The sequence below is a fragment of the Delphinus delphis genome, chromosome 4 (genome assembly GCF_949987515.2).
Source record: "Delphinus delphis chromosome 4, mDelDel1.2, whole genome shotgun sequence".
In the NCBI taxonomy this organism is placed as follows: Eukaryota; Metazoa; Chordata; class Mammalia; order Artiodactyla; family Delphinidae; genus Delphinus; species Delphinus delphis.
The window spans coordinates 76111238-76134676 of NC_082686.1; the positions used below are offsets into that span (position 1 = coordinate 76111238).

At 36.0% G+C, this 23439-nt stretch overlaps 1 protein-coding gene across 3 annotated transcripts in view; it reads left to right on the forward strand.

Annotated features, from left to right (window-relative positions):
* FGF12 (fibroblast growth factor 12) overlaps positions 1-23439 on the forward strand; it is a 554165-nt gene that overhangs the window by 523666 nt on the left and 7060 nt on the right. For all 3 annotated transcript variants that reach the window (XM_060010936.1, XM_060010935.2, XM_060010934.1), the window contains one exon: positions 12399-12597. In XM_060010936.1, coding sequence (XP_059866919.1) covers positions 12399-12597 — 199 coding nt within the window. The remainder of the gene's footprint in view (positions 1-12398; positions 12598-23439) is intronic.

Sequence of the window (23439 nt, forward strand, 5' to 3'; positions counted from 1 at the left end):
TTGTATTATTCACCTCTGTTTGTTTGGTCTTTAATTCTTCTAGGTGTTTGTTCTTTAATTCTTCCTGGTCTTTGTTAAATATTTCTTGCATCTTCTCCATCTTTGCCGCCAACCTTTTTCCGAGGTTTTCCGAAGATCATCTTCACTATCATTATTCTGAATTCTTTTTCTGGAAAGATGCCTATCTCCACTTCATTTAGTTGTTTTTCTGGGGTTTTATCTTGTTCCTTCATCTGGTACATAGCCCTCTGCCTTTTCATCTTTTCTTTCTGTGAATGTGGTTTTTGTTTCCCAGGCTACAGGATTGTAGTTCTTCTTGCTTCTGCTGTCCACCCTCTGGTGAATGAGGCTATCTAAGAGGCTTGTGCAAGTTTCCTGATGGGAGGGACTGGTGGTGGGGAGAGCTGAGTGTTGCTCTGATGGGCAGAGCTCAGTAAAACTTTAATCCACTTGTCTGCCTTTGGGTGGGGCTGGGTTCCCTCCCATTGGTTGTTTGGCCTGAGGCAACCCAACACTAGAGCCTGCCTGGGCTCTTTGGCGCAGCTAGTGGCGGACTCTGGGAGGGCTCACGCCAAGGAGTACTTCCCAGAACTTCTGTTGCAAGTGTCCTTGTCCCCATGGTGAGACACAGCCACCCCCCCGCCTCTTCAGGAGACCCTCCAACACTAGCAGGTAGGTCTGGTTCAGTCTCCTATGGGGTCACTGCTCCTTCCCCTGGGTCCCGATGCACACACTACTTTGTGTGTGCCCTCCAAGAGTGGAGTCTCTGTTTCCCCCAGTCCTGTCAAAGTCCTGCAATCAAATCCTGCTAGCCTTCGAAGTCTGGTTATCTGGGAATTCCTCCTCCTGTTGCCGGACCCCCAGGTTTGGAAGCCTGATGTGGGGCTCAGAAACTTCACTCCAGTGGGTGGACTTCTGTGGTATAAATGTTCTTCAGTTTGTGAGTCACCCACCCAGCAGTTATGGGATTTGATTTCATTGTGGTTGTGCCCCTCCTACTGTCTCATTGTGGCTTCTCCTTTGTCTTTGGATTTGCAGTACCTTTTCTGGTGAGTTCCAGTGTCTTCCTGTCAATGACTGTTCAGCAGTTAGTTGTAATTCTGTTGCTCTCGCAAGAGGGAGTGAGAGCATGTCCTTCTACTCTGCCATCTTGAACCAATATCGAGTGTGTGCTTTCTTTCCTGACATTTAAATTAAAAATTAATAGATCCTCTTGATCCTCTGTGTGTGTGTGTTTAGGTCTTGACTATTTTGCTTCTGTCTCTAGTCTGAGATCGGGGGGAGACCTTATTTAGAGATTTACAGTGTGGTCCTAAAATGGCCTTTTGAGGTCTCCAATGAATGTCCAATGTGTTTATTGAGGTCTCTCCTTTCTGGCTTGTCTAGAAGTTCATCATAACCCGGCCCTGTCCAGCCATGGTATGTTCATTCAGTTATCAATCTTTCAGTAGTTGTTCTATGCTAGGCTTGAGGAATCTCATTCTCAGCATATGCAGTCTATCCATAAGCCCAAGACCCTCAGGAAATTCCCATACAGACTCCTGCCCCCAATTCCACCAGCTTCCTTTTCTCTGGCACCTTGCTCCACAAATCCAAGTCCCCTTAGCAGTCCCAACCTCCAGTTTCTGACACCACAGCTCCAAAAAACCCAGAGTGCTATACCTCAGCTTCACCTTTCCATTTCAGGGTTGAACAGTGCCCATTGAAGAAAGCCAGGGTTGTAAATCAACTATACTTCAATAAAAGAAATTTTAAAAAGAAGAAAAAAGGAAAAGAAAGTCAAGGTTAATATGGTGCTTACCCCATGCATTTTCCTTCTCTCAAAGATCAAAACCCTACAATTCCAGTTGACAAGTGCTTGGAAACTACGGTCTCATATAGTTTGTCCAGTTTTATAATTATTTATAATAGAAAGTTATGTTTGATACCGATTATTCTGACTTCAAGGAAGTTGACAGATGAAATTTTAAAAATTGGGAAATTTCATGTTTTAAGAATGTATTTCTATCATTAGTTGATCATTTCTGGGGCTGTTAGAGTATTCAGAATGATTTTCCAAAAGGTATAATAATGTTTAAATTGAAATAAGGGAATTTGAAAACATTCCCACTTTCATCCTTATCCCCAGAAAAGAAGACAGAGGCTGAGGCACACATCCTCTCACATAAAGTGTTAGGGGTATTTAACGTACTTGCCTTGATTTTCAAACTCAATCATAAGGGGGCATTTGGTTACATACTGTGTACATGCTCACTTCATAAGAATTAATGGTGTTTTTAATTGGAGAATTGCACTGTTCCCCCAATATCTGCTCTCTGTCCCTAGGACATTCAGACTTCTGGAAATAATTTTTGTGATAACAGCGAATTGCAATATGATATATGCCCTCATCCACTGGTCTTCTAATTCCCATTCCTCACCTTACTTCTATACTTGCAGGCTTCTGGCTAAAGGATAAGTCAGATGGCTTTGTGGTATTATGCCTCATTAGAAGGTAATATCATCACATCACTTATTTTAAATTGATGTCAAAATCATCCTTTACTAGAAAAAGAGAAATGGTCAGATTTGTGTGCTCTGTAAATAGATGACCAAATTGAAAATTGAGCCTTAAGCAAAATAGCCTTGATTAGCCTGTTACAGGGAAGAGAAACTCAGGACACATGATTTAGAGTCCATAAGGAAAGTGACTTTTCTCAACCTACTGCTCAGGCGAACCCATTTTCATTTGTGATATCAGACATCACCTGAAAATTGTAACGAGAAAGTAAGGAAAGTAAGTAATATGCCAGTTACCGTGTTTAGCATACCTACATTGTCTTGTTTAATAATCAAAACCTTATAGTGAAGGTATGATTAGTGTTAACTTACAGGTGAAGAAACTGAGCTTTAGGGAAATTAAGTAACCTGTCCAAGTTTAAAAATTAGGGAGATGAACATTTTTGTCTGTCTGCCTCCAAAATTATGTTTCCAATACACTACAGTTTTCATGATTTTATGATGATATAAGTTTACCTGGTTGCCTTGTAAGATTTTGCAAAGAAAGCATTACAAAGAACCTTTAGTTTGGTTGCCTTATAAGATTTTGCAAAGAAAGCATTAACAAAGAACCTTCAGTTTTAGAGAAATTAGCTCAGGAGTTTTCCAGTAAAAAATACCTCAAAAGTATATAAAGATTTCCATATCTACAGTTTAAGTTATAAAATTAGACTTATTCTAGTCAAAGCAACCAAGTTTTTAAAAAATGCTTCATTTGAGGTAATGTATTTCAGCATTTTCTTTGCCTCTTGTCAGGATGGGAAACAATAGTTCCCTTGCTTGATTTAATATCATTATGTCTGACAACACAGTTAACAAAGCAACTGCTAATATTCCAAAGATTTTCAAGTTCTGTGCATCTAAAAGTCACTAATGAGGGTGAACCAGAAGCTTCACAGCCAAATATCCAAAGGTTAAGACCAAAGGAACTGTGTATCTCTGGAGTTGTTGGATGTAAATCATGTTGCAAGAACCATCAAGTATTTAATTCCGTCTTTATACACAACCCAATAAACAAGGTTTACGGCAAACAGGGAAGATGCATTTGTGCATTAAAAAGAGTTTAGATTTTGGTTTCCAACTGGAAAGGAAAAAATCAAAACAAGAGGGTTCTTTGTACTAGCATATGTTTGAAAAATCAGTACTTTTTACATTTTGTAGGGAGAATCATTTGTTATAATTGCTTATATAATAGCAAAGTTTCTTTTCTCTGATTACCTTTTACCTTTTACATTTTGTTTTCTTAATAATAATATATCACTACTATTTCTCTTTGGTAGTTAAACACTGTTTTTAAAGTAATGATATTTTATCATGACTGCTTAATATCAAGAAATTATTTAACCGTTTAATATGAATGATAAAGCTATAGAAGGTTTAAGTCGAAGTGATGTTTTAGATTTCCTGGTTCAACAAACAACTCTCTTTTACATTTAGGAGAACAAGGAGCCTAAGAAGGAAACTGATAATCCCAATTTGAACACAAATTAGAGATATACAAGAATAAAAATCCAGGTCTTATGATGTCTTTTCACCAAATTATTTTGTTGGAGTAGACATTTTTTTAATTCCAAGAACCGTTGAGAATTCGAGGGGAATATAACAATTATAGTAGTTACCTTCATAAAGCTTAGACAGGTAGTGTTAGATTATGAAAAATGAGAAAACAAGGTAAAGAATTAGAAAGTGACTGGAGGAGGTGCTAAATTATGTAAGGTAATCTGGGGAGGTCTCTGAGATAGTCACGCTTGAGCAGTGACTTGAAAGAAATGAGGGATCAAGCCATGTTAATATGCTATTGAAGAGGTTTCCAGGAACAAAGAAAACAATTGTGTAGGACTTGAGATGGTTTATGCTTGTTATTTTTGGGAAACAGCAAGGAGACCAGTGGCTGCAGTGTGATGAGCATTCATTCATTCACTGCACATTCATCCCATGGATTATTATAGCCAGAGCAGTGAGAGGGGAAATGGGGATCCACAAAGAACTGGATGAAGATGAATCATAATTATGGTACCATTTAATTTTATTAATCATACAGGATTATAAAAGTTGTGGATTCCTACTTGAGTTAGAAAGCATACATTTTAAACGTAAAGCTAGAAGGAGCAAAAGTGGTTGTGATTGAATCACATAACATTCTTTACTTCTCAAAAAATGTATTCCAAGCAATTGTCACCCTAAAATGTAGAAACTTTTCAAGTTATGATGTCAGAGTCTTCTATGGAAAAGAATTAATCTCAAATAATTGTATAGGTCTTCAAAGAGCTTGCACATAGGTTATGTAATTTGATCTCTATAGCCCCATGAGTCTGTAGTACAGTAGAGGAAGTTGAGGTTCAATGAGGTTAACTGATTTGCCAAAGGTCGCTTTGACAGTTTGGAAAATTATTAATGGATAATAAACCAGAAATTTAGAGACTCCAAATGGTTTTCCAGAAAATAATTTATTGTGTATTTCTTCATGTGCTATGGGCAATTCTCTTTTTCTATTCTGTTCATTTTATGTTTTGATATTATTATTATTATAGGAAATTACAAATGGTTAGTTTTAAATTATGCAGTTTTATAAGCACTATTTATAAATAAAACATATAATCATGTGCATTATATAATGGACTGCAATAAAAAATGACAAGTAGAATAAATGAGTTGGAGAAAGGATGGAAAATATTTTTTGTGAATAAATTATTTGATCCAAAAGTGTTATATTTTCATCATGAACAAAATTTGTCTGCAACCTATGAATGAATGATTGTTATTGGTATAAAATTTTCATGCATTATATGTTAGCTAATTATATGGGAAAAACTTGATTTTAAAAGAAGGACAATGATTTTGAGAAGTAATATTTATCATTTTACTTAACCTTCACCACATGCTTTGACTCTTCTACTATGGATTTTTTAATGACAAATATAACATACATAAATAAGTGCCCAAACTATATAGAACTCAATGAATTTTCATAAAGTGAACACACATGTGTAGCTAGCTACCAGATCAAGAAATACATCATTGCCAGCTCCCAAGAGTCCTCCCCTTGCTTCATCTTACTAATTACCCTCCCTGAACAAAGTTATTGCTTTCCTGAGTTCTACAGTAGCTTACTTTTACCTGCTTTTGAGCTTTATACAATTGAAATAATGTAGCAAGTAGCTGTATTTATTGTTTGGTTTATTTTTTTCCACATTATGTTGGTGAGAATCATCCAGATTATTGCTTATAGTTGTAGTTTGTTTATTCTCACTGCTCTATAGTATCTTATTGTCAGAATATGTTACATATCCAATCTACTATTGATGGTCATTTCAGTTGTCTCCATTTTGGGGCTCTTATGAATAGTGCTACTATGACCATTCTTGTACATGTCTTTTAGGGGATAGATAGAGATAGATAGATTGATTGATTAATAAATAGATAGCCTGATAGGTTTCATTGGGTATAAATACAGAAGTAGAATTGTTGAATTATAGGATACACCTGTATTTATCAATACTGCCAAACAGCTTTTCAGAGTGGTTTTACCAATTTTTTCTACCGTCATTTACATATGAGAGGTCCAGTTGCTCCACATCCTTTCCAACACTTGACATTTTCTATTATCTCATTTTAGCTATACTTGAATGTAACCCATGATGGATTTTTCCAGCTTTATTGAGGTAGAGTTGGCAATTAAAAATTGTACAGCTTGATGATTTGATATACATATACACTGTGAAATACTCATCACAATCAAACTAATTAACATATCCATAGCTACCTTTTTCTTTCTGTTTTTGTTTTTTTTGTGTGTGTGTGGTGAGACACTATCCTATGATCCAGGAATCCCACTTAGGAATATATCCAAAAAAATGAAGCTAGGATCTTGAAGAAATGTCTGCATTCCAGTGTTTATTTCAGCATTATTCAATAGCCAAGATATGGAAGCAACCTAAGCACCAGTCAACAGATGATTAAAAAAACGTGATATACATATATCTATATATAGATATATATAATTCAACCTTAAAAAGAAGGAAATCCTGCCATTTGCTACAACATGGCAGGTATTAGACAAAATGAAATAAATGAGATGCAGAAAGACAAATATGTGGAATTTAGATGTTTGGAATCTAAAATAGGCAAACTCATAGAAGCAGAGAGTAGAGTGATAGTTACCTGGGGGAGGGAGAAATGGAGAGATGTTGGTTAAGGGGTACAAAGTTTTAGTTATGCAAGATGAATTAGTTTTGGAGAGCTCATGTACAAGAATGTGACTATAGTTAACAATATTGTATACTTGAAATTTGCTAAAAGAGCAGATCTTAAGTGTCTTCACCAAATTTTTAAATGTGAAAATTATTGCCCCTACTTTATAGATGATAAAACAAAGATATATCAGAATTAAATAGCACATCCAAAATTATGCAGCTAAAGAAACAGAATCAATGCTGTCACTCAGCTCTATCTTATCACATAGTCTTTGCTGTTTCCTTAAAATATTTTTATTATTTACTTCAACAAGAATAAATTGAGGGCTAAATATGCTGGACTTCCTAATAAGCACTGATGAGGAACATGTCTTTGTGAGCAAAAGCTTGCAGTGTATAGGACAGGAGCAAGAAAAACCATCATGACACAAGGCAAAGTGCATTAAATACACTTTGGGAAAAAAAAAGTAAATACCATGAGAAGCTAAAGGAGGGAAAATTCACAATAACCTGCAATAACTGAGAAAAACATTTGCCATTATTTTATTGGATAGAGAATTAGAGAGGACAGTTGAACAAAGTACAATTTGAGGGTTAAGAGGTGTGAGCATGTCGAGGAATTAGTATGTGATGAAAACACTGTTGGCAGTGATAGTCAACCGTGAAGGAAATATAACATTTTATCCATACAGCCATCAAATTCCCTAAATTTCTGTCTCCTTATTCCTCATGATACTTATATCTAAAGGAGAATGCCATTCAAATAGGGGTGGGATGGGCCAAGACTGGCACAGTTAGAGGCTGGCTAAGAAGGAAGTGTCTCATCTTGTGCAGTGACGGAGCCTCAGACTGATGGGAGAATCCAGAACCTGAGTAGGTTATCAGTGCTCTAAGTGCAGAGAGAAGAACAGGAAGAAATACGGGAGAGGGATCAAGGTAGAGTATGAAGCTATGAAGTTGGGGATCAGCGAGAAGAATTCTGGAGAGAGTAGATTAGAATCAGATGGATGGGGAGAGATTGAAAAGGGTCCTGAGTGCTGGTCTTGAGCTTAAGTGGTGTTCCATTATTCACTCATCTTCTGGAATGAAATGGGTGGGTGATCCAACTTTCCAAGACAAGGCTAGGGTGAATAGGCATTTGGAATGTGAGAAGAATTGGTCATATAATGACTTGTACAATGCTAGAACAACAACAAGTTGTGCAAATGCTGCTAAAAAAGTGAGTGCTCAAAATTAATTTCAAAACACTATCAAAGGTCATATTCATATTCTGCTGAAATTAAGGTCAGTTTAAGTTGAACAAATTAAAGATTTGGAAAGATTTTAGAGTAATAAATGTGAAAAATAAACCTAGCATTTCACATACTTACACACATGATGTGCATGTGGGTGTGTTTCTGTTTCATCAACAAACGTTTATTCTATAAGCCTTGCTATGTACCTACATGGAACTGAGCACCCAGGATTATAGATATAAGTAAATACTATTCATGAGATGCAACATGACTACTAGTTAGTTTTACAAAAGGAAAAAGAACCCTCCTTATACTAGTTATTTACTCTGCTTTCATTATATGTCCTGGATTGAGATAGTCTAGGGTTTTGTCACCTTGTCTCAAAGCCTGCCTATCTCCATTACACTTTAGAGTTATTATCATTCTGAACATAATTTTTATAACCTCAGAACCTCTTCTGAATATATGTGATTGCCCAAGTCTTTGCCAAAGATTTTTAAAATATATGTGTGTATGTTGTTTTAGCTATAGTAGGAACAATCTATGTTAAGGATAAAGCTTAACTTATGGCATAGGGTCCTGGATGCTGGAGCAGATATAATCATCTATGACAAAAACACAGAATTAAATGTCTAGTTACATGACTGATTGTATTTTTCTTGCTATAAGAAAAAACTTAATAATAATGCATTGGAGTTTTTGTAAAAATTCTATAAGCTTACAGCATGCTTTCATATCCATCCTCTTATTTTCCTTAAAATAACTTAATTTGCAGTTGAAAATATGAAATTCAAAGAAGTTTAACCACTTTCCTAAAGTCACACAGCTATTATGTATGGATCCAGAAGCAAAACCCTGATTTTTCTACTCCAAGTAGAGGACTCTTGATTTCTCATTACACAAATAGAGTGATAGTAGCAAGTATATTGTAAATTCTTTGATGCCCAATTTTATATTGAAATTGTTGAACATCTTGTAAAGGTTGCACTTAGAATGATCGTCCAAGCTGGCTCAGTGTTCTTAAGGTTTTTCCTCCCCATTTCTAGGATGTTGGCCGTGCCCCACAGAAGTGCCTGCACTAAGCTTTTGCCATTTTTTTCCTCCTGAAATGTTTTTCCCTGGCCGGGTATTATCAATTGCCTAATTTCTGAATTCTGACTCTGCATAGTCCCTTTAAAATATTAAATGGGATATTTCACTTGACTTTTTATATCTGATTATCACCTGGATACTATATCTGGGATCCCCATTCGCCAACTCAGAATTTCAAGGCTCAATCCTTACCTAATGCTATCCCTGGCTCATGCTCCCAGGACTTCAGTCCCTGCCCAATTTTCTGGACTTTCGCTCTTCTAGGAGCAGACTTTAAACAATTGTGAAACTAAATGGAAACCTACGAGTTCAGTATTTATTAAATAAAAATATTACTTTCATATGTAGAAAAGACAGCATAGTAATTATACTTGGTGGGCATGGTTGTGATGATGGCTTGCCTCCAATCAACAGCTTGGTACCAAAAGTAGGCTTGGTTAAGTAGTAAGGAAGCATTGTGTGGCACTGGAAAAAGTACTGAACCAGCAGCCAGGGGCCAGGGTTCTAGCCCAGGGTCTGCCTCTAATATACTATGACTCACAAAACAATTATTTAACTATCAAGGGCTTCTGTTAAATAAGGGCAGTAAGCAGCTTTCTATCTACAAATTTTCATATTTCTGTGAGGTATACTTATAAGTAAATAGGTATTACACGTATGATAAGATGTATTTATACACACAATTCCTTGCCCCATATATTTCTCCCACCTTCTATTATGAGGTCTGAAGTCTTATACGTAGAATTTATTCATTGAACTTTGAAGAGTCCCTTAGCATCTAGAGTTCATTAATACTGAGCTAGACCTAGAAACAAAAGCTTTGAGATTTGGATTAGTTTGTTTTAAAAAGTATAACTAATAAAATCTGTGCTAAATTTTTAGCTTTTTCAGATCTTTTTAACCTCGTCCTAGAAGGAAACCAGAACTTTTAGATTATCTTATAAATTTAATCAGAATCACTTTGATTCCTATACTTGGCAATGGTTAAACTCTGTCCTAATAATATTGAGACAAGGTCATAGGAAAGCCCATTGTTCAGCACACAGGACCATAAATTAGGAATTTTGTGTTGCCAGACAAGGAATATGCAGTAGTTTCATTTTTTCCCCTTACTTTCTCTAGTTACTTCATTTATCTGATTCCTCATTTTTTATTGAAAAATAATTCACATACCATAAAATTCATGTTTTTACACTATATGCTTCAATGGTTTTGTTCATATAGTTGTGCAGTCTAATCCCAGGACACTTTTGTCTCTCCAAAAAAGCCATCACTTCCCATTTACCCATCTCCTCAGCCCTTGGCAACCACTAATCTATGTTTTGTCTCTGGATTTGCCTGTTCTGGATATTTCATATACATTGGATCATGCAACATGTGACCTTTTGTATCTGGCTTCTTCCACTTAGCATAATGTTTTTGAGGTTCATCTGTGTTGTCACTTGAATCAGTACTCCATCCTTTTTAGTAGCTAACTAATATTTCATCGTATGGATATATCACATTTGTTCATCCATTCATCCATTGATAGATGTTTGAATTGTTTTCACATTATGAATAATGCTGCTATGAATATTTGTGTAACAAGTTCACACGTGGAGATATATTTTCAATTCTCATATGTATGTACCTAGAAGTAGAATTGCTAGATCATATGGTAACTGTATGTTTAACCTTTTGTGGAATTGCCAAACTATGTCCCACAACTGCTGCATTATTTACATTTTTACTAGCTAGGTATGAGGATTGTAGTTTCTCTAAACCCTCAGCAACACTTTTTATTGTCCATCTTTTTTGATATGGCCATCATAGCAGATGTGAAATGGTACCACATAGTCAATTGTTTCTCTGGTTCTTAAGCCACTAAGTTTACTTAAAACTTAGAGTAACTAGAGAGTATTCTGTGACATCATATTTTTATTATCAATATAATTATTATTATTGAAATATTATTATTATTACTACTATTATTATTTTAATGGGTACAACCACATTTCCATCTCCCATCCCATATTTTTTGTCTCATTTTTTTGGGTCTATAACTTTTGAACCATTTAAAATCAACAGAGTCCTTTCAGCAGTTTCTTTATCCCTGAAGACCTTCATCTGTCTCCACAGATGCATCACCGTAGCTCCCTGGAAGTGAAGCCAGGGGATTAGTCTGCAAGAATCACCTCCAAGGACATGGTTTCAACAGCTTTACTCCCACATATTCCTCAGTAACTTAACTCCAGGTGTAACTGCATTAAATCACTGGGGCCTTTCACTGAAAGTGTTACAAGGAAGAGATTCTTCTAGCACTTAGTGAAGACAGCAGTGACTATTGTGAATACGTTTGACATGTAGGATTCTTATTTACTTGTAGCTGAGAAGATGCTATCACATTTGTTTTTCTTCTGCTTTTCTTTGAAGGGGAGGAATTTCTTCTTTCCATGAAATACATTTTGTTCATTTGACATGTTAGGATTTGATTTTATTGTATTGATTATAAAATCTCATTGTAAGTCACTGAACAAGACTCAGGCAGAAAAGGTGAACTTGAGAGGCAGTGATTGTGAAGCAATAAATGTGAGTTCTGGCATTGATGCAGTAATTTTGCTGTTGTTGTTTAACTTTGTATTAATCATATAACCTTTTGGTTGTCTCACTTATCAAACGGTGAAGGTGAGGTAGAGGACTTTTAAGGTTCCTTCTTGAACTAAAACTCTCATATGTTTCACTGGAGATCATACAGTATAGTAGTAAAATTTTTCTACTACTTTTTCCTGATATTTTTACCTGAAATTTTAATTACTAAGTAAAAAAAAAAAAGTTTCAAAGAAATTAACAGGAAAGTTACTGACGTTAAGCAAAGAGGTAGTATACTAGTGATTTTATGGAACAAGCTTTGAGTATTTCATAGATTTGTGAACATATAGGGTAGTCCCTTCAAAAATGTCTGCTGAGCCTGTGTGTGCTGTGTTTGTGTTATATTTTGATTCCCAGGGTTACATTTTACATGCTAAGGGCCACAAAAATGCACAATGGCTAGTCTCTTCAATTTAAAAAACATTAAACTGAGATCAGAGCGTGGACATGGGCACAGTCTTGAGTGATATTAACCGAAATTATTCAAGCCTGACAGTTGTGTTCTGTGGAGTAAGGTTGTTTAGAAAGGAAATCTCATTTCTTGATTTTGTATGATAAATCTTTAAACCAAATGCTAATAGAAATTATGTGCAATTATTTCTCATTTTTTCTTAACAGGGAACCTATATTTCAGGCTCATTGGATTTAAATATTTGCTGATTCATTATTAAATCCTTTCTCTCTTTTGTATCTTCTTTTTTTTTTCCTGCAGGATGTTTTCACTCCAGAATGCAAATTTAAGGAATCTGTGTTTGAAAACTACTATGTGATCTATTCTTCCACACTGTACCGTCAGCAAGAATCAGGCCGAGCATGGTTTCTGGGACTCAATAAGGAAGGTCAAATTATGAAGGGGAACAGAGTGAAGAAAACCAAGCCCTCATCACATTTTGTACCAAAACCTATTGAAGGTACAAGACAAGCTTCTTTTCTTTAGACCCTGACCTGTGTGTTGATGCCAGTTCCACCCCTTTTCCTTTCACTCAGTAGATTGTTTGTCATACAACAGATCAGAACAAAGATTCAGAAAACACAATAGTACCTCTTCCTATCAAAAAATAAAATTCCATTAAAAATACTTGACACTTAGAAAACACTGCTTGAATATAGAGGCTAGCAAGTTCTTGAAAGTAGAAAAATAGTGGTAGTGACCATTTGGAATGTAATTCCCTTCTTTATTAAACACAATAATTTAATTTCTCAGGCTACACTCTTGAAAAAACCAGTAGTACTATTATAATGCTTTAAAGTTTTTACAAGTCTTTTAGAAATATGTTTATATCCTAATTTCTACATCTTTGTGAACAAATCTCATAATATAATGTATTAATTTTTATTTGTATTTTTTAAGGAAAGAAAATAATATTCAATTTACTGTGCTAATAAATATTACAGTTTTAAAATTTTATCCCTCTTACCTGAGCCTGTAACTTCCCCTCCCTTGACCATTTAACATAGTGTTCATTTATTTCAATTGATCAGTGGAATAAATAGTTTCATGCTGAGGAAACCCATTTTTGGCAACTTGTTCCCTAAGCAGGATGAGAATCTCCCATTGAGGTAACCACATTTTCTGTATTCAGTCAAGCTTTTTAATACAGGCTAAGAAAGCAGCAGTGGAGTGAACATTTACCAACATAACACTCTTCTCTAAAAGTCACATTATAATCACTTAAGACATTAGTTCAGCTTCCTCATCCAAAGAAATGAGAAAATTGAGGCAGTGCATTGCTATTCTGTGATTTAGCCAGGCTTACTGTCCGCTAAATATCTATAAGGTATGGTCAAGTCCACCAGTGTAGGGACACAGTGCCTGCTGCAGATTACCTATGACTGAAACAGTCAGCAAACATTTGTTAAATCAATACTATGTTCAGAGCACTGGGGGGAAATGTGACATTCAAAGTTCCTAGTCTTTCTCAAGCCTCCCCTCACACCCTGTGCTTTTAACCACACAAAACAGAACTTTCTTCTGTTCTACATTTTTACTACTTGTAATACATTTTTACTATTTTGAGCTTTATGTACTTTTTTTTTTTTTTTGCCCTTCTGTCCTCAAAATTTCCATTCATGTGCCTGGAGAATGCCTATCAGTCCTTGTAAAGAATTAATTCAAGAGTTAATACTTCTATGACGGCCTCCCTGACTTTCTTCAAGTAGAATTAAATATTCTGTCACCTTATTATTGTATCTTGTTCTCTCTTCTAGAAATTATCACATTGTATTAAATTCACCTATTTACCACTCTGTCTCTTCTTATCCATAATTAGATCACTTGTTAAATGACAGAATGTTTTATTTTTCTCATATCTCCTTGTATCTTGTACAATACCTGGCATATCATAGAGAGATATCCAATAATCATTGTCAATTGAATAAGTGAACAAGTGAATGAACAAATGAACACATAGGTAAGTATAAAGACAAAGAAGAACTGTATTCTCCAGGAAACTTTATAATATTCTTGGAGATATGAAGTATGTTTACTAATGGCAGTAGTATAATGTAAAAAGTGATGGACTAAATGTTGCTGGAAATGATATTGGGATTTATAGAAAGAGCCAGCACTTCCACCAAAAGGAAGATATTGGAAAGTTGATACTGAAACATACCTTCAGGGCTAGGTCAGGTTCAGAACATTTGAGATGAGAGGTGGGGATTAGGTAGACAAAAACACTCCAGGTGCAGAGTAAGTAAACTATTAAAACTATTGCACCATTTTTATTTGTGCATTTAAGTTGATTTTTTTGTTGTAATAAAAGTAGTGCATGCTCATTAACAATTTTTGGAAAATTCAGGAGAGTATAAAGGAAAAGTAAAAAATCCTTGTGTTTTGTTTATTCCTTTTATGAATAATGCATTTCATACTAAATCCCTCCCCCCCCAAAAAAGAAGAAACACCTGTAACCTACCCTCCTGATCATGACTTCTGTCTGCATTTTGGCTAATCAAGCTTCTTCTTGAGTCTGTATGATCATGTACATATTTCTAAGAGAAATGTATACAATTACCATGTTCCGAGTTTGAGAGCTGCCTTAATTCTTCATATTTGCTGCATTTGAGTACAAATGTGGGAAAAGAAAACCAGACATTCCTAGTTGTATATGTTAGAATTAGGTTTGGTTGTGTACGACACAAAACCCATGTTAAGAGCAGCTTAATCATACAAAGTTTTATTGTCTCACAAACCAAATCTAGAAACCTGCTGTCCAGGGCTGGTTCTGCGGCTCTGCAATTGTTAGCGACCTTGGCTATGTCCAGCTTTGAGTGCCACTCTCGTTTTGTTTTTGTTTTTCAAATAGCTCTGCCTTTTTCCCAGTCCTGATGGCGATGTCATTTTGAATGTCAGGATTCCCAAAATTAAGCTCCGTCAGTGTGAGGATCTTTAAGTCATGCACTGGTTGCATGATAATAATAACCCACCAGCCCCTTTCCCTTCACAGCTTCACCCTCCATCCTGTGTTTAGAACACAGGCAGTGTTAATAAGGGGTTGCAAGGGCATCTATTCAGACAGATGGATGGACTTGATATTTAAACCCATTACCACGTACATTGCACATCAACTTTTACTTACCCTCCCCTGGAATTTAAGACAACAGTGCAGGCTTCACCATTCCCAGTTTTGTCCATTCAGAGCATTGTTCACACCACAGATAAGTAACTCCCCCAGATTTAATTGTCTGGATGGTGACCTCCCCCTTTAGCTTCAGATACACCAGCCAAATACTCTCTGACAAAGAACAAGAAACAATCTCTGCCTTTTCTCCTCCCTCCTCCTTCAAGGAGTTCATTGCTCAGCTCTTGCAAGTGGTTGGATATTCAGAATCTAGTTCCTTCCCCCTGAAAAGAATATGTGCGCTTTCCAAGATTTAAGCTTCAAGAACTTAATCCTGGAGTGAGAAATACATTTCCAAAGTGAAATTAGTAAACATCAATTGCGAGCCATTGCTACAGAAATATTAAACTTGGACTAAAGGAACACCTAACCAGTTTCTACCAATTTATTTTCTAGTGGGAAGATAAGACTAACACAACATGCACATACACTCACACAACTTTAGGACAGTTACAGATTACCCTTTCTGTCTGTTAGAACTGTTGCTTCAAGCTAATAGAACCTAATTGAAGTCTCAGCAGTATATAATGTAGATCATTGGTTCCCAAACATCAGTATCAAAACCATCTGGAGTGCTTTTAAAAGCTACCAATTCTCAGATTGAATCTCCAAAGGATTCTGATTTTATTGTCCAAGTTATTTTGATGGCAACCAGGTTCGAGACTCAGTGTTCTAAACTGAATTTGCTGTTTCAGTGCTCATTTTGATCCAGTCTGGCTGTAGGCCATTATTTAAATGTATTCAAATTAGTATGATCTATATATTGGACTAAGCCTAATCTAATATAGAGTAAATTGTCACTCTGACACCATGGAATTAAATATATTAAACACATTAATATATTTAATTACCTTTCCTACTGCTATTAGGATGGTTGTACTTTAGTGCTGGGTTAAATTACTATACGGAGCTAGTGGAGGTAATACCAACTATTGTACCCCGTTGATCACTAAGAAAGAGTAACTTGATAATAATCAATTAGTCAAGGATAAACAAATGTCTAATTCTTCTAATAAAAATTTTACCAATGATTTGCTAAGTAATTTTGCAAAAATAATTTTTTACTTCAACCTAGGTAGTCTCTGGAGATGCAACTGATTATAAATTCCATCTATTTCACAGGAATAATATGAAGATTGACATTGTAAGAAAGTTGGATCTCTCAAATCTGTCAGATCAATGCAAAGAGCCTTTTTCATTTTCCCTTGGAAATTGGACATTGTGTTACTGTGTTATGTACTAGAGAAAGGCTGTGAGGCGTGGTATTGAATAAAGTATTAGAGACAATGAAAATTGAATTTGGAGGGAAAATAATAATTTCTTCAAAACCTTTGTACTAAAACACCAAAGAAGTGAATAAATCAGGAGTCCTGATTTTGTAAAACTCCTATCAGGAAGATACTAATGGCAAATTATTTTATTTATTTATTTATTTTTGCGGTACGCAGGCCTCTCACTGTTGTGGCCTCTCCCGTTGCGGAGCACAGGCTCCAGACGCGCAGGCCCAGCGGCCATGGCTTACGAACCCAGCCGCTCTGCGGCATGCGGGATCCCCCCGGACCGGGGCACGAACCCGTGTCCCCTGCATCGGCAGGCGGACTCTCAACCACTGCGCCACCAGGGAAGCCCTGGCAAATTACTTTGATGTTTTTATTTCAGTTAACTTGAAAGAGAACTAGATGGTTTGTTTTCCAAAATCCTCTTTTGGACCCAACCATACTAAAAGACAAAAACAAAAAGATGGAGTAAAAACATACTTTTGATGCTCTTGAATGTTTCTATTACAGAAAAGATAATAGCAGCATCTCTCTCTCCACCTTTTGAGTTTGGGATCTCTGCCAGCCTGTGACACCTTCTTTCCCCAAACCAGTTAACTCATTCAAAGCAGCTTTTTCCTGGCTTTGAATTTAGTCTTTAATAAAGCCCTCCTACCTCTCCCTGACATATTCTTCTTCTGTATCTATCTCTTGCACACAAATACTGCTTCTGATCTCTTTCTAAATGAAGATATAGATCTTTTTGTTCACAGTGTCTCTTAACTCTTTATAATAAATATTTACGGCATACTGGGTGCATCCTTTTGACAATACGTTCTGAACCAGCACATAAAGTTCTGCTACAGTTCCAAAAGGGATTCTATGTGACATTAATTAAGGTGTGAAATTGCTTCCTGTTAATTTCTCACACCCTTCCATGATCTGCTATTAAGACAATTAAATTTCTTTAATGGTCCATTAACTAACAGAGCAATCTAACCTTTCCACTTGGAGATTACAGAGGGCCAAGGAAAATTTGATTAAGTTGGTAGTAATAAAAATATTAGTCATATTTCATTCTTCTTTGATGGAAACTGATAGAGCATGAAGGTTCTTTTTTTTGTTTTGTTTTATTTTTTTATTTTTATTTTTTCAATTGACAAGGAAATTTAGTGATTTCTGAGATATACGTTTTAAATAATTAGAATTATGACTTATAACACTATACCAGAACATGTAAGATTTTTAGAAATTTCATGTAATGTCTGAAACGTTTATATTAACATATTTCCATACAAATAACCCAAAGAAAGTTTAGTGTTAGTTGTTTTTGTTTGATTGTTTGTTTTTATACTGCAGGTTCTTATTAGTCGTCAATTTTATACACATCCGTCAATCCCATGTCAATCCCAATCGCCCAATTCATCACACCATCATCCCCACCCACTGCGGTTTTCACCCCTTGGTGTCCATACGTTTGTTCTCTACATCTGTGTCTCAACTAGCATGAAGGTTCTTTATAAAGTGTCATTTATGAGTTTTATTAGAAACTGGAGTTATCTTGCCTCCATTTGGAAAACAGAATCTGTCAGCAACTACAATTGCCCTCCACTCAAGTTTTCCAGCTCTCAATTCCAGAGTACTGTTGACACTTAAAGATTTACACCTAGTTCTTCCATAACTATCAGAATTTTCAATTTTTAAATGATTTACAAGAATCCAGCAGTAATATAAAAGTAATCATTAGTAGCAGTTGTACTACTTTACATTTGGATGATTTGTTGTTATTTTCAACATTCGCCCTTAACAGGGGTATCATTTGATAGTCACTGACATTTGGAAGGATGCAGATTAAAATTTCCAATTTTAAACATGAGGAAACTGAGTTTAAGAGAGGTTACATAACTCACCCAGGTCCATTCAGCTAGAAAGAAGCAAAACTAAGACAAGAACTGTTACCATTACCAAATACTGCTAGAGCGTCCAGCAAGCTGGTGAATGAGAATGACCATTGGGATTGGAACATACGTTCAACAGTGACTTGACTGGAGTGATTTCAGTGAAGTAGTGGGCACTAAGTCTAATTGGAGTAGATTCAAGTTATAACAGGAGGTAAAGAAAAGAAGAAAATAATATTAAATGACACTTCTGTTATAAAAGGGAGGTAGAGAAATGGGTCCCAAGGTGGAGAGAAACATGGTGGTTGCATGGTGAGGTTTATTTGTTTAAAACTGTTACAATGTGTTTATAGACTGATGGGAGAGAAGTGAAAATTGGTATTATAGGAGAGAGGGTCACTGAATAACACTGACCAGCGGGGATGGGATCAAGGACACACATGGCAAGGGGAGGGCTAGATTTAAATAGAAACAGGAAGAGTTCATGCATTTTAACAAGCAGGGAGCCAGAACATGTATGAGCAGATGTGTGAGGGTTGGTAACTTTTGTGGTGGAAATATGAAAACTTTTCTGCATTTCTTTTCTAAGGGAAGTACAAAGCATGGTAGTTTATTGATGAAAAGGAAGGAAGGGAGGGAAGAAAGGAGGAAAGGATAAAGGGAGAGGGAGAAAAAGAGAAGAAAAGACAAGAAGAGAAAAGAAAAGAAGGCAAGCCTATTACTGAGTCTGAGGAGGGTCTGAGGCAGTTTTCAAAGTTTGAGGACGGAAGAGAAGTATGGAATAGTCACTTGGGAAGAATGAGAAAGGAAATTGGGTAGAAAAACGTAATAGGACTCCACGAACTGCTGAGCACCCCAGAGGTTTGGGGTCAAGACTTTGACTGAGACCAAGCAATGAAGTGTTGTTTTTCTCCAAACTCTTTAAACTATTTGGCTATACCCTTAGGGCAGGAACCCTGCAGCTAATCACACATGAATTTGAATGCAGATTTTGCCTGTGTCAGTGCACTACTTTGAACAAACTACCCTTTTTGCTCTTCAGTTTCCTTTACTGTGAAAGAGGTCAATTAAAGTATCCACCTTTTAGGGTCATTTAAAATAAACCTACTGTATATAAAGTGCAGATGTTTAGCAAGTGCTCAGTTAATATTAGCTATGATTAAGAGGACAGTGGCTACTTAGAAGGAGAATACCCCGGGATGGTACCTGAAACCTGGTTTATTATTGTTGTTTGATTTATAAATAACAGCAACCCCTGAGATGTCACTTTTTCATACTTTTAAGAAAGGCATTATTTTAGTTTAAGTTTTCCAAGAGAAATTTATGATAACTAACATAAAACTGATTGTTGAACATTAAAAGTTGCAAACAGGGAATCTGAGTTATTATAATGGCAAGGGACGCCTGCCTATTCTGATAACTGCATTTGCAGCAGAGGTACCAGTGAAAGAATATAATGGAAAAATAATAAGTGGAAAGCCTGCCCTGGAAAGACCCATAACTAATCTTACAAAGAGAGGATGGATTTATTTTTAATAAGACTTCAAAGCCCAGTGATATGTATTTGGCCCTTTTCTTTTCTAATGGCACAATCTTGCATTTAAAAGTAAAGCAAAAAATAAGTTGAGCAAATACCATATATTATTACAAGGTTGGTAGCTTATGGTCTTGTTATGACCAAGGGTAGCATTTTATTTGATAACAGGACTGCAGGGCTTTCTATAGAAAAATGGACCACTGCATCTCAGGCAGCTGTGAAAATGACAGCCTTCACTACACCAAGTCACTAAGTGACTAGGGTCCATCATACGAGTGTGTTCCGTTCACATTAAAGGGATGAACTGGGGATTCCTAGCAGATGCTATGTCTTAAGGTAATACGTAACGTTGGCTGTGTTATTAGAAATCCGCGCTTGTCCTTGTGTCTGCAAATGAGGAAGAATATTCTCTCATGAAATCTCTACCTCATTCTTATTCTGAAAGCTGGGATAAATCCCTCTGCTTCAATATACTATAAATCAAGAAAAGTCAAAACATGAAAAAAAGGAAACATTCAGAAGAAAAGGAAGACGTGAAGGAAGAAGGGGGGGAGGGGGAAGAAGAGGAAGAAATGGAAACATATATCAGAATAGAGGAAAAATAGAAAACTGATTTGAAGAAAGAGATCTAAAGAGCCATACTGCAATACTTCCCTTTTCAGAGCATTATCTCCTTTTTACCATTTATCCAAAACTATTATGATACCACATATGTTAGAATAAGAAAAATATTCTGTGGGCTGAAAAAAAGAGCAAGTATATTTTTTCATACTTTAAAGAGGAAAGAGGGCAAGAAATAGGATCAGGACAACCCAGAAGAGCCAAATGAAAGAGAGATAATGTTGTGAATCATGAAAGTATTGCATTATCAGGACACTGAACATTCTTGAAATTTGGATATTGAAACTTCGTTGGAAAGATAGTATAAAATTAAATCAGAAAGAAACACAGTTAGAAACCAGTTCCATACCAACAGCTGGCCATTAAATCATGCCCACTGAAAGTAAAGCCTGTATCACAAGTGGAGCCCACAAGGTCCTGAATGAGAAATAGAGTTATATCCCAAGTTCCCCTCACTGGATTGGTTTCCGGTTGTTAAATCTGCAGTGGCACTGAACCTGAGTTTCTGTGAAACAGGTGTGCGGAGCTGGGAGGACAAGAATGATAGGGAGTTGGATTTTTTGTTTGTTTTTTCACTTTATTCTCAATTTGGAAATGACTCCTCATCAAAATAACTAGAATATCAAACTTTGCTCTCATAGCTATAGTGCCCCAGAATGCATAAAACAGAGCACTTGGGAAGAAAATATTCAAGGATTTTTAAAAACTTCTAAAGCATTGACTAAAAACTCTAGTTTCTAATGAAATAATAGCTTATAGTAAAAGAAAGTGATGGAAAAGCCCCTACTTAAATAACATTTTAGTCCTTTGAACTACTGCAAACCAAGAGACTAGGGTTCTTTGCAATTACTAATAAGGAACTTATTAATGGGAAGAAAAAAACTTAATCTTGTATGGGACAGTAATAATTTGAGAAGCACAATTTAGGAGCTATAGAATTTATATAATTGTTGAAGATCAGAATCTCAACAGTTCCCTGGAAATGTTTCTTAGAGGTTTCTCAGAATTGCTTAGTAGTATATGATTGGAAATTAATACCAGAACTCCAAATTTTACTGTACAGTATATAGGAGTCTCATTTGCGGGATTAGTAATTCTTGATTTATCATTTGTTGTTTGTTTAGTCGTCTTAAGTGCTAAGCTAAATTACGCTTCCCCCAAAACAAAAGGATAACCATTCTCAACATGTTAGTTAGCTTAACAAAGAGAGCCCCACTTTTCAATTGCAGTCAGAGTCGTGGTGTTTGAAATGTGTTAGATGTTGAGTACAGTCATCCCTCAGTATTTGCAGGGGATTCGTTCCAGGAATCTCTGTGGATACTAAAATCTGCAGATGCTCAAGTCCCTTATATAAAACGGCATAGTATTTGCATATAACCTACACATCCTCCTGTATACTTTAAATCATCTCTAAATTATTTATAATACCTAATACAATGTAAATGCTATGTAAATAGTTGCCAGAGCAGGGCAAATTCAAGTTCTGCTTTTTGGAACTTTCTGGAATTTTTTAATTGAATATTTTCCAACCTGCAGTTGGTTGACTCTGAGGATGTAGAACCCACAGATACAGAAAGCCAACTGTATAGGAGATAAGCAGCTGGTCTCATACATCATGGCGCCCAGCTAAGTTTGTTCCTAAGAAATTAAGACGGTGTTTGCAAGGCATCAGAACAACTCATAAAGGATTGAAACGCTGCCAATGATTTCTTATGTAATCTATGCAGTAAGATTCAGTTTGATTTTTCTTGACTACCCTGACTGGCTATGAATGTCATGTAAACATAGACATTTTTCTAGATAAAGAGATTGAATAAATAGATTTTTCCCTATACACTCATATACTTGATGGACATATTATTAACTGTTCATTCACTAACAAATCAAGTCTGATTGTATCAGGATCATGGCTTAAATCCTCTGGCCTGGATTCAGGAGGTCTGATTCAAGTTGTCCCTGTCACTCTCATCTCTCGCCACCTCTCAGTTTTACCCCATCCTTCAACTGGTCACTGTTTCTCTTATACAACCTGCGCTTCATCCCTTCATTCTTATTTAGTAGCTCATCCATTTCTCTAAATCTTCTGCATCCTTCAAGGCTAAATCAACATCAAAGAACTATTTTATAAACTCATTTCCAGGAAACTCTGCTATGGCCCTTTCTACCCTGTGATCTGTGTGAACGCCTGTGCTCTCTTTCTTAGCCTTGAGCTCCTTGAGGGCAAGGAATCAAGAGAGCATTTCTTGCAGTCGCCGCAGAATCTAGCAGAGCGCCTTGTACAAAGTAATTTGTACCTGTTCATAAAATAAATGAACAAATTAATGCTGAAACAAATTCATCTCTGGATATTAGTCAGCAAAAGAGTAACTGGAATTTGAGGAAAGAAAGAAATGAAAAGACAGTAATAGAATCAAAATGATACAATATTATTAATAGTTAAGCCAAGTTAAAAGGGCCAATAAATGTTTTGTGAACCAGTTCATTCCATCAAAGAAATCTAAGATACTCTGTCTCTCCTAAGTTTGCCTATGGAGGTCAGGTCCAGTCAGTTCAGGAAGTTTCCTCAACTCCCCTCCCCATCATATAGTAATTGATAACTTTGACTCTAATCAAGACACTTCTTTTCCAGAGAACAGCAAACTTCTAAGACAGCACTGTGTAACAGAAATATAATACAAGCTACATGTGTAATTTAAACTTTTCTGGTAATCATATTTAAAAAATAAAAACAAACATATGAAATAAATTTTAATAATGTATTCAACCCAGTATATTCGAAATGTCATTTCAATATATAATCAATATGAAGCATTATTACTGAGAT